The 12,503-nt window shown below is 30.8% G+C and overlaps 2 protein-coding genes across 2 annotated transcripts in view; both read left to right on the plus strand.

Moving 5' to 3' along the window:
- Positions 1 to 87: 87 nt before the first annotated feature.
- On the plus strand, positions 88 to 3,243 carry LOC111716985 (uncharacterized; the record flags this gene model as incomplete). Its single annotated transcript, XM_023492501.1, has 6 exons — positions 88 to 243; positions 388 to 427; positions 934 to 1,106; positions 1,580 to 1,641; positions 2,987 to 3,081; positions 3,153 to 3,243. Coding segments are annotated over 6 exons (579 nt in total), but the record flags the coding sequence as incomplete, so codon positions are not given.
- A 3,165-nt stretch (positions 3,244 to 6,408) lies between these two features.
- Positions 6,409 to 12,503, plus strand: part of LOC111716987 (uncharacterized) — a 13,773-nt gene continuing 7,678 nt past the window's right edge. The window contains exons 1-5 of the mRNA XM_023492502.1: positions 6,409 to 6,459; positions 7,910 to 8,044; positions 8,496 to 8,589; positions 8,662 to 8,703; positions 9,016 to 9,080. Coding sequence (XP_023348270.1) covers positions 8,016 to 8,044; positions 8,496 to 8,589; positions 8,662 to 8,703; positions 9,016 to 9,080 — 230 coding nt within the window. The 5' untranslated portion in view covers positions 6,409 to 6,459; positions 7,910 to 8,015. The remainder of the gene's footprint in view (positions 6,460 to 7,909; positions 8,045 to 8,495; positions 8,590 to 8,661; positions 8,704 to 9,015; positions 9,081 to 12,503) is intronic.

The following is a 12,503-nucleotide window of genomic DNA, read 5'->3' on the forward strand; positions in this document are numbered from 1 at the left end:
ACCATGAGTACACCAATCTTATCACCAGAATACTTGGCTTTACTATGAACAAGAAGAACCCAAGCCCATGGAGTTTAACACTAACAGAGAACTGGAAGTGTATCAGGAATTTCTAGTGATTCCAGAGAACCACCTGAAAGTTGGATCTGGTTGAGAAAAGAGCAACTTGAAGCTTTGAGTTGTTTGCGTGAGCGTGTTATTTTCCATGCTGATTACGGGACTGGGAAGACGCTTTTACTGAAGGTAAGAAATTACATTTATATTAATCTAATAGATTATAACATTAAGGTATGAAATGAAAAATAAGTGTTATTTAATATTGGGATTATAAATTAGTTGTAGAATATTAATGTTGTTTTGCAGAAAAAAAGATAATTCTATATTTAGAGAAAAGCCCTGGAGTTAAGTGAAAAGGCTGCCAATCAAGGAAATACAAATATTTGAATACATTGATTGAACTCCAATACATATTATGATAGGCTGACTAGTGACCACCAGGGGTGGATACAGGAGTGAGCCATAGAGCGACTGTTCACCCCTGAAAATTGTTCAATCCTAAAGCTTTAGGGATGATCGCTACGGAAAATAGAGAGAAAGTCTAAAATTCCAAATTACGTAGCAATTTCAATAGAGGAAGTTATGTATTTTTCATATTCATTCATAGTTCATTTTCCTTGTGTTTGGTTACTCACAATGATAAGGCTGTACTGAAGACATGGAACTCTGTTAATACCATGGATAAAGGTTAATTTGATCAATTAGAATAAATAAAAATAAAAATGTCTTTCTGAAGAATAAAGCGAAAAAATATCATTACCTCCTTTATTAGTCTAAACTATACAAATCTAGTCATTTTAAAATTATAACTTTTTGTTTTGTAAAAGATTAGATTAGAATAATGAGTATTTAAGCAAAAGAAAATATTTGTTGCAGAAATAAGGGATTTTAGTCGCAAGGTTCTTTTCATCTCCCTAGCAGCAGCAGCAGCAGCAGCAGATGAATATAAAAAAGAGATTAAAATTGAAGAAAAATGGAGAAATGAGACAATATTAGATCTCTGCAATAAACTTGATTTTAAAAAACAAGTGAAAAAAAAAACAATGAAGGTAGGTAGGGGACAACCTTTGATTAGAAGTTTTGTCCTAAAGGCTAAAATTTCACCCATGCCACATGATACAATGAGCCACAGTTTGTCCTACTAAAATTAGATATGAACTTAAAGCTGAGACTTAAAGGTACTATTGGCGTAATTTCCTCTGAGCCTCTGTTTAAAGAATTACTTCACAATGATTCACAATGGTACTCTCAAAACCTTTATTGTTAGTAAGAATCAGGAAGATTTATATTTTCTTTATGGTCTCTTCTGCAAAAAACATTAACTCACTTTTTTAGAGAATCATAATTTAAAATTATTAATTTCCGGAGAGAAAAACAAGAATATCTCCATCAATTTTACAAAATGTTTCAGTTGTAAATCAGGCATGAAACTCCTGTAATGGAAGGTCACATGAAATTAAAAGAACATTCCCTTTAATGAATTTTTATTGATGCATATTTTTATAATGCCTTGTTACTTGAGGTGTGTGGATTGAGTGATCTGGTAGAAGAGTATGAAAAATCAGGAAAGAGAGTAACAGAAGGGCAAGTTGATTATTTTTATAGTCATAGAAGATAATAATTATATCTTTGATAATAAAGCAATAATCTTAATTTAAGGTAAATACAGGGCGTCAAAAATAAACGCTTTTCAAGGTACAAAAGCTCTCATTATGATTAAATTTTGACATTTTTGGACAATTTCAAAATCAACGTACTATTTCCGACCAATGGACATTAATTAGAGGCTGGGAAAAATTCATATAAAGATTATAGGAAAAGTAAAAAAAAACATTTTTTTATTTTAAAATGTAAAAATAAGAGATACCTTATTTTGGTTTAAACGAATTATACTGGTCCTTCTTATTATTTCGTTAAAGGAACTGAGTTTTTATCACAAACTCTGATTTTTGAATCTCTATATCTGTGCAACCCGATGTCGTAGACCCTTAATATTTCAATCTATAAATTCTGTTAGATCAAAGTGTCTTAATTTAAAATATCAAAGGTTTACACCATTTGGTTGCAAAAATGTAGGCATTAGAAATTTTGACTTTTTAGCAAAAACTCTGTTCATTTGTTTAATTCCCTAAATTCTGGTGGATTTTAATCTTTTAAAAGAATTTTCCTATTTTGAGACCCTAATGAAATCACAAAATATGTTAAAAAAACAAATATAATAAATTTATGAACTCAACTAAGCCAAAGTTCTGATCGTAATTTATACTTCTTTAATTCTAGTGTTACAAATCTCTATGTTGTCTCTCAGAAATGTAAAATAAAACCATGTATTAGCTGTAGTTCCAGAAAGGGACTGTGAGCAAAATGTGAAGTGACATTCCAATTTCCATGTAAAGGGGACTGATGTACATCAGTATCCTGTAAACCAGGGGGTAGAGAACTCAATGTGTTTATCACTGAGTTATAGCCACAAACTCTATTTTAAAAATCCATATATCTTTTCAACCTGGCGGTGTAAACCTTTTATATTTTAAACTCAGACTACTTGATCTAGCAGAGTTTATAGTTTGAAATATCAAAGCAGGTCACGACACCGGGTTGCAATGATATAGCGATTAAAAAATCAGGGTTTGTGGCAAGAACTCAGTTCCTTTCCGGGAAACTGACTTTCTGCGATTTAATTAATATTTTTAAAATCTAAACAGCGTTTCTGTAGTCAGTCATCCTTGATCAGTCATCCTTGATCAGTCATCCTTGATCAGTCATCCTTGATCAGCTATTTCTTAATCAGTCAAATGTTAAAAGGGTACTGTTGTGAATCGGAAATGAAAAGGGGGAAAAAATAACATTTGGAAGATATAATACTCAAACTAAATTTATCTTAGAGAAAAATAAACAAATAACTTACATTAATAAAACCTAATTGTAGATTAACTTGGACTGAGTTGGTCTCCTTTATTCTGTGTAAGGAGGAGTACAAAGATCATCATGTGTTCATCGACGAGATTCCATTTTATAAATCAGGTATAAGAATTTGTTTTCAATCTCTAATGTTTACATGTTGGGAAACCTTAGTGACAAAATTGAATATTTAGGTATTGAGAAGATTGCTGAGTCTGCAGATCCTGACAAAAATGGTAAATCATAAAGTTAAAATTAATCAGAGATTGAATTACAATCAGCTTGTTTTACTGTTTTCTTCACGTTTGCCATTATTTACTTTAAATGAACTGTCAAAGTATAAATTGTAAAGAATTTAAAAGAGTTGCATGTCCGATTCACAAGAGTACACTTTAAACTTGTCATATCATTGACGGCGGAGAATTCGGGATTTTTCTTACTAATTAATTGTATGTAACTTATACTGGAAAATTGGAGTTAACAGGTTTCAATAATTACAAGGATATCTCCATCAACCTTGATCAATCAAAGGTTTAAGGGTACTTATGTGAATTGGAAATGCCACTTGGTGTAAATGGAGGGTTACTTGAAAATACGCCTCAGGCCTTTATACAATCTGAGTCCGAATTTAATGAATTTGAGCCACGTCTCAAATCCGCCAAAAACCTGTTTCAATTTAGCGCCGGCTTAAATCTTGAAACATTGAATACAATTTTAAGTGGAACCAACCATATTTGAGCTGCGTCTAAAATTTAAGCCACGGCTCAAATTCTTTAAATTCAGCCTCAGTTGTGTTTTCTTAACTTAAAATCTTTCAATCCATAATTATAATATAAAGATTTTGTGAAAGGACAAACTAAGTTTTTTATACAATGATAACCAGAAAACAATGGATTAAGTTTTAACTTTAAATAGTCTGCAATGCAAACAAGAGACACACAATTGTGCAGTGTAAACAAACCCATTTCACTTAATAAGTGATTTAACAACTTACAAGTAAAGCTATTTGCTTTGTAACACATCAAATGCACTTCAATATTGCTTAATGTCGTCTTCCTAGTCTACAGTTTTCTGGTAATCACTATTTTAGTGTATTGCATACTCCTTCCACTAGTTTCTTTGAACTACGGCAAATCTGGAACGATTTATTTTTATTTTAAATTCTGCAAATTATATTTTTCATTCAAATTGCCCTTTTAACTTTTTTTTAGCAAAACTAACCAAAAACAACTTTTAAAATGGAGTTTAAATAATCCCATATTTACTAATTTTACAGAGAAAAGAAAAACCAAATATTGAATAAAAAGATAATAATTTCAACAAAACAACAACAATAANTTGATAAAAATGTTGAGATCCTTTTAACAGGCATGTGTAAAGGTTTCTGTCATAAAAAAGTTTTTAAAAGTTTAATGGTATAAATGGATGCAGCGAGAACCTGAGAAATTCAAAGAATGTTATAGAGTTTACCAAGGAACATCGTGGCCGGTATATATTTATTATATGTATGAATTCAAAGTTCCAATGCGCTAAATTTTGAAAAAAAAATCATGTGCACTTTCGCTAATGCATAGCATGAAACTGTGCTATAATTGCACAAGGGAAGCAATTTGAACTTTGCGCTATTACGTGGGTTGCACAATATAGATTAGGGGTGAGAAATTTTCCTGAACATATTTTGCAGAAGCAAAATAGTATTCCACTTGGAATTCTAATCCATGCTTAAATAATACATAGTTAACACAATTAAAAAATGGGCCCTCAAAGACCTTAAATGGGATTTAATGATAAAACTTAAGAAAAAGTCAGTACAGGAAGTGAAAGTGAAATTTTTTTAAATCTTATCAATATGGGTAATGGGTAATGGGTATACATGGAACCGGCTGGAAAACCAGAGTTAAAACATTTCACAGAATTGAAAAATATTGAAAATTGAGTAAGACTAAGTAATGGTCAAAAATCGTTTTTTCTCTAACAAATTTCATCAATTACTCTAAAAAAGTGTTTTTTTCGACCTAACTTGGTCAAATTTCAATATTTTTCAAATAATTGATTTGAATTTGGATATTCAACACAATTCCAATGATAAGTTTTTCAAAATTTTTATTTTCTCTATATTGCAATTTTTTCACATATTTTTATTATTAAACCCCATTTGAGACTGCCATTTTTAAAATTTGTTAAAAATGCATTTACTAAACATGGCTTAGTATATTTACTCGTAGAATACTTTTCATGTTCTGTAAAATAGTTTCAGAAAATTGTCACACCCTTAATATAGATACAGGCAATTACTTTAAAAGTAGAAGAACATATGTTTCTTTGAATGTACACTGTACACTGTACATGGTGATTCTATATGAATGCTACATACATTTCCGTCCTTTGGCAGTTTTTTTTGAAGAGGCTTACACGGATTGATGGTTGATTTTTTATTTATTTTTACAAATTTTATTTTATATTTACTTAAATTGTATTTAATAAAAATGCGCCAATTTTGGTCTGCAAATCTGGAAAGTTGATTAGTTTGAGTGCACATTTAATGGTTGAATAAAATGGCTCTGGTTAGAGTAAAACTGTCATATCATGAAGTTAAAACCACTCAACCTGGTACAAATGGAGAACTTTTAATTTTTGTGGAAAAGTTTGCTGCTTTCTTTGAGCAGAAATCCGAAAGTGTTGTTAGTCACTTGAGAGAGCGTTCCAGAAAGCCTTGTTTTAAAATTGAGCCTGTTTTGAGTTATTTTTTTTTTGCTCAAAACATGAATGTCTCAATCTAGACTAATTGAAAATATCTCATTTTCCATCAGTTTTGGCCAATTCCTCTTATTTTAATAAATCAAAAAAAACATTTGCATAGAATCACCATTGTTTCTTAATGAGAGATACTCTTCAAGACACGTAATTAAGAATATAAAGAAAAATATATTTTTTTTAGTTATGAAGACGTATATGGAACCCCTGAAAAGGCTGATGGACCCAACCTTCACCCTGTCATAGGAAATTTTTCCAATTTCTCAATAAACAAATCATTACCACTGATCCTGTCAATAAGAAATAACCCAGTATAGGAGAATGACCTGGAATTGATTTTATTTATTCCAATTAACTCAATCATGGGAATATAATTTAACCAACCTGTTTCATTGACAACTGAAGTTTGCATTTAGAACAAAAATTTTATTAGTGCAGAATAATATCTGTGCTTGTACAATTATTTAAATTATACCCTTTATATACACTACAGGGCCTTTAACTCTATCAGGCCCCAAAGTTAAGTGAAAACTATGAAAGAACATTTTGAAAACGTTGAAGCGCCTTTTGGACATCCCAGGCTCTAAAGCAAAATTAAGCCTAATCATTTGACTTGTTTATTAATAAGTATAAAAAAAGAAAAAAAAACAATAAAAATATCGAAAGTCAGAAAAATGTAAAATCATGGTCAGGACCCCAGCCAGAATATATCGAATGCAACAAAGAAAACATTCATGATATTCTGAGGTAATTCAAACTATGTTTATTGTGTATCATTTACTGAATATCGCTTTGTAACATTTTGCCTTGTTCAGGTTTGCCAAGTTATTTCGTCTTGTAAAATATTTGGTAACATTTTGTGTAACAGTTCCTGCACAATTTTTGCCTTGAATCAGCTTGATTTTTATCTTTGAGTTCCAATAATGAATTAATAACAAAGAGTGTAACAAATTAATATAGTATGACTTATTAATTTAAAAAATTACGAAGATATTAAACCTTCAAACTATTTTTTGATGAATTGGAATTTAGACAAACTAGACTATCAGGGCGATTCGTAAAATGACTTTGTAATGCTGATCTTATCCAGCTACAGAGTGTCCCAAAAGAACATAAAAGTTGAAGTGAATAGTTTTGAATGTCTTCGTCCATATACTGGATTAGCTATTAAATACACTTTTTTTTGCAGATTATTTCGTTTGTAAAATCTTTTAATTAAATATTATTATAATTATTATAAAGATTTATTCACACACAAAGATATGAATACATATATAAATGGTGTAGTTTAAATTTGTTTAAATAAACTTTTGAAAATACTGGTTTCCAAAAGAGAAAAATATGCAAAATTATGCACAAATAGACAACATTGATCATTACTCATTACATAACATACTTATCATTTCAGTTATCACATAATCATCGAATCCTTCAACATATAAATTATTCATTCTTGTATTTTACTTTAATATTAATTTCACTATAATATTTGGTATCAAACAACTTTACAAATTATGGAAGAAGACATTTAAAAGTGTCATGTATATTCGTTATTCATTGTCTCCATGATTTCATTGATTTTTTCCAAGTAACATGTTATTAGGCAAAATATTACAAGTGCCGGCTGAGCCCATAAGGCATTATGCATGGGTGCCACCGTTTTTTTTTTGTGCCACATAGATACTTATGATATTCAATGGCCAGAACTGTTTCCCCTGTAAGCATCTTTTTTTAACATAATTTTAAAAAATGTTTTCTTTTTTCTTTTGTTTATTTAGAAATAGCTCTAAAGATTTTGTATTTAAGGAATTGAGTCTTTGCCACAAACTTTTTTCCAATCACTATATCTTTGCAACCTTTGATATTTAAAACTTAGATTGTTTGAAATATTTAAGGTCTTCGACATTTGGTTGCAAAGATATAGGAATGAGAAAATCAGAGTTTGTGGCAAAGACTCAATTCTGTTGCCCAAGGACGAGATTCTATTTATTTATAGAATAGTGATAAGTACTTAAACTAGGAGACATAGTCAAATCACTTTTCTTGTTCGCTTGTTCTTAAGTAAAAAATTAGTGGTTCAACTATATTTACGCAGTTCAACTACTAAATTCATTAGATTTCTTTCAGAGATAAATATCGGTTATAATAGGTAAAATTTTACTGTTTAATTGTCATCACTGAATTTATTTTAATTTAGAACAACGTTGGAGAAAAATTACCCTGATAAGGAGGAACCTGTTGTGATTCTCATTAATAGATATGCTAAGAATTTTAGCACTGTCTTTGCTGATTTGAAAAGAAAGATGATGAGTGGAGATCCTGAAAACCAAAGGTTTGACCTTTAAAAAGCTTGGGGGTTTTGGTATATATACAGTTCGCCTCATCCCTGTAATAGGATAGTTGTCCTATGTATGTTAGTTGGTTGTAGCCCAATTTTAATGCAAAAGCCATCAAAATCCAAAAACGTTTTAGGTGCAGGTGCTGTAGAGGTCTCAAAGAGTTAAAAATGTACGTCGTAGAAATATTGGCAATATTTTTTCTTCATTTTTACCAAAAACACAGAATATTTGAACCGCAGTGCTCGACCCCCTTACCTGTCCTATGTACAGCGCTCAGTTAAGAAACTATCTTTAAATATGTCTTATCCCAAAATATGTGCAATACACATTACAATAAATATAAGGTAAAGTTGCAGGGATGAGCACAAGCTTGAGCCTAAATATCTTTGGCTATTAAATTACTGCAAGAAATAACAAAAATTATTAAACTTATTTTTAATTTAGGAATATGATCCAGTACTCTATATTTACAAGTGTGACAAGCGACCAGAGAATGGAGCAAAGAGACACCCTTAAAAAATACTTACAACAACCGAAGGTATAGGAATTATAAATATAAACTATGTGACATAATCAAAATATTTTAGTAACACCTTGTATTTGTTGACAGGGTGTTCTGGTCACTGACATCGATACATTTGCCGGAATGCAGGTACAGAATAAATAAATAAATTCTTATAATGAACAGATGAATGAACATATTCAATTTCCTAACATTTTACTTCATCCATCATCCATGTTACATTTTATTAATCTGATTTCTTACAATCCAAGTTGGATTCTATTTCTATTCCATATTCTTAGGTACCCACAGCGATAACCAGGCTTTTTTCAAACTCAAAATTTTCAAAATTCTATTCGTAATACTCATGTAAATGTCATATAAACGTGAATGGGCAATATTTAAATTTTAGATTTAATTCACTGTGAACATAACTTAATTTATATAATTAACACTGTTAAGGCAAGGAATATCATTGTGTTCGATACTGACACCTTTATTTATCCAAGAAGAAACATGTTACTTAGGAAAATTTAATCAACTTTTAAAAAAAAGTTTCTGTAGAAAGTTACTTCAACAAATACCTCTTTATAAATTATAATGTATTAAAAAGATGATTAAAATGTATTTAGAGCAACAACATCACTGGTCTATATTAAGTATTGGTAAGTATCACTGCCAGGGGCGTGTACACTGTACAGGGGAGCTTTGAGGGCTAACCCCAGCCCCCTCTCCTCTGAAGAAGTGAAACTAAATTTTTCAGGGGGGTTCAGCCCTTTATTGGTACTGAGTCCCCCTCCCCTTCTGGAATGTTAAAAAAGTATTTGGCCACCCCCTGGACAGTTCCTGTATACGCCCCTGCACTATATTTGTTTGAATAATTTTAACGATTTCAATAATTTTTTTTCACACCAAATTAAAACTGCCATTTTAAAATTTTCTTTTGAAACTTCCCCAACTCCGTTAACTAAGTCTCAAGACAGAGGGCTCAAGGCGTATATCTTAATTATAAAATGAATATGCAGGAACTTATGGTGGGATAGAAGAAAGGAAGGTTAGAGGAGACACCATATCCTTACCCCAATTCTCCAGTGTAAAAGAAAGCCCAAGTAATATTTAAGAAAACGAAGAACTTGAACCCTAAGAAATCCAACCAGAATATGAGAGATATCCTACAATACCTACCCTCGATTAACCTGAGCTTAAAACAAAGAGCACATCAATAGAATAATGAAGCTCACAATATCTGGTGACCGCCAAAAAAGTCCTTGGAAAAAAAGTTTCCGGAAAAAAAGTCCTAAAATTTCACACTAAAAAAGTCCTGTGGAAAAAAAGTCCTTTTATTAAAAAGTCTTTGGAAAAAAAGTCCTCTAACAAGTGAAAATACATGATTCACAATTCTAGGTTTTTCTTTTCCTCGGATTTATTTTCTTCAGGACTTTTTTTCCTGAGACTTTATTGGCAGCCTTCATACTATTTTAGGAAAAAAGGCTTTATTTCCAATGACTTTTTTTCCAAGGACTTGAGAAAATTCGGACTTTTTTCCAAAGTTTTTATTTCCATGTTTTTTTTTACAGAAACTTTTTTTCCCAGGACTTTCTTACATAGATTCTGATGTCTAAAGATGGTCAATATTTATTATTTAATCTCAAAGAGGCAAAAATCACAATCTTCTCAATCTGTTCAAACTAATGCAACACATTTTATTTTAATTAAATAGATGCTTGAAAAAGGATCACTGAGCAGTACACATTATGGATTTATAATACAAAGGAAAAATTAACTTAACTTCAAATTAATTGTTATTTCTGATACAAAAGAGAAACTATTCTTGTTCTTTTGAAACCAATTTGTGTTTTTTGTCAATGATAACGCGACTAAACTGAAATGATATAATTGCTGCAAACTACAATAAACCTTCATGATCCATAGTTAAGATAAAACCAAATGTTTAAGTCTGAAAAATAATTATTTCCAGTAAATTATCCATATAGAGACCCAAACCACATGTAATGTTACTTCTTTTCTCTCTTTGTTAATTCTACAAGAATTGAACACTGAAAAATGAAAATTGTCATTGATTAAAAAATTAAATTGTACATTGTACAACATGTTACAATACCTGTTATGTATTGTATATATTATACACTCTAAATAATGATACAAGGCTAATGGTTACCCACAAAGGATGGGACTTAATACGAAGACCTAAAATTTGAAGGTTTAATTTCAGTTTCTGACTAAACACCTGAATAAATTCCAAACGGTCGTCTCTGAAGTTTCCTCCTTTGTGGGTAACCCTGTAAAATATACTAAACGGTAGTAAGGTTTTAAAAACGACAAACCATTCTTTCCAGTGAATAAATATTTTTTCCTAAATTTGTTATTTTAAATTATCTTATCTATTAAATCAAAGGTTTGATATTGTTTGATATTATTACTATTTAACAAAATTAAATGTTTTTCTTCAAAGATCCACCCCCTCTAAAAGGGAGTGACCGGCTAAGGTAGTTGAACTGAGGACGCACTGTTGTGGAAAATTCTTTAGGATTCATTTGAGACATATTTCACTTTTTAAAAGTCTGTAAATCCTGAGTTTGAGCGCAAATTCGACGTTCAAAACTCCTGATTTGGGGGTGGATACGCTTTGAGAATTATTCTTTTTTTAAATTTTTAAATAACGACAACGAAAAATAAATTAAAAATTATACAGTAATCTAATTAGATGGCTAGGAACATATTTCACAAAAGAAATTTGTCAATAAATCAATGCTAAAATCGATTATTTCGTTTTCATTATTATATTGAATTCCTAATTTTCTTTGAATCTATTCGCAGATTTTTTTCAAATTCTTCAAATGTCGTCTTTTTGATAATAATTATAGAAAATCTGCGAACATCTTTGTGAATAATGAGAAACCAGAATAATGAGATAATAGAAACAAATAATTGAACAAGATTACTTATTTTCGATGATAAGATTAATTTTTATTCTCTCAAAATGTTCCTAAACATGTCGTCGTTATTTAATAATTTAAAAAAAACTAATTCTGAAAACGTATCCACCCCCAAAGTATGAGTTTTGAACGTCGAATTTGCGCTCAAACTCAGGATTTACAAATCTTTAAAAAGTGTAATATGTCTCAAATGAATCCGAAAGAAGTTTTCGACAACAATGCATACTCAGTTCAACTACCTTACATAGCCGATCCCTCCCTTTAAAGAGTACTATTGTGAATCCGACATGAAGATCTGTTAAATGGGAATCACTTGAATTTATGTCTAAAGTTCCTTTTATTTTTGAGAGCTAGAGAGAAATCATACAATGTATAATGTTTAAAATCAAATGATATTTTTTTACATTTTCTCAAATAAAAGTTAATCTGTAAAAATGGGTTAAATTCCATTTTAATGAGGTTTGATTTTTTATTCATCAGAACCACTTTTTTTTCTGTGAAATAGTTACTTAGTTTATTTTAAAAAACCCGCTGAAAGGTATTATTATTCCGAGCCTCAGGAAGATATTTGAGCGGTAAGACAGAGTTAGTTGTATTCCCAATCCCAAAAATTGGAAAAATGTTAAAATTTTTCAAAAGGTGAAAAATCCCTTTGAATTCGGAAGAAAAAGTTATGTAAAATGTGTCGAATGTGTCAAGAGTGTTTCTTTCGATTCACAATGGTGCCCTTTAGATCAGTATCCCTCCGGTGGAGGAATTAGTGCCCAGGGTGATTTACATCATCCCTCCGGTGGAGTAATTAGTGCTCAGGATGATTTACATCATCCCTCCGGTGGAGTAATTAGTGCCCAGGGTGATTTACATCATCCCTCCTGTGGAGTAATTAGTGCCCAGGGTGATTTACATCATCCCTCCGGTGGAGTAATTAGTGCCCAGGGTGATTTACATCATCCCTCCTGTGGAGTAATTAGTGCCCAGGGTGATTTACATCAT

Source organism: Eurytemora carolleeae, unplaced genomic scaffold (genome assembly GCF_000591075.1).
Source record: "Eurytemora carolleeae unplaced genomic scaffold, Eaff_2.0 scaffold2304, whole genome shotgun sequence".
NCBI classification, from domain to species: Eukaryota; Metazoa; Arthropoda; class Copepoda; order Calanoida; family Temoridae; genus Eurytemora; species Eurytemora carolleeae.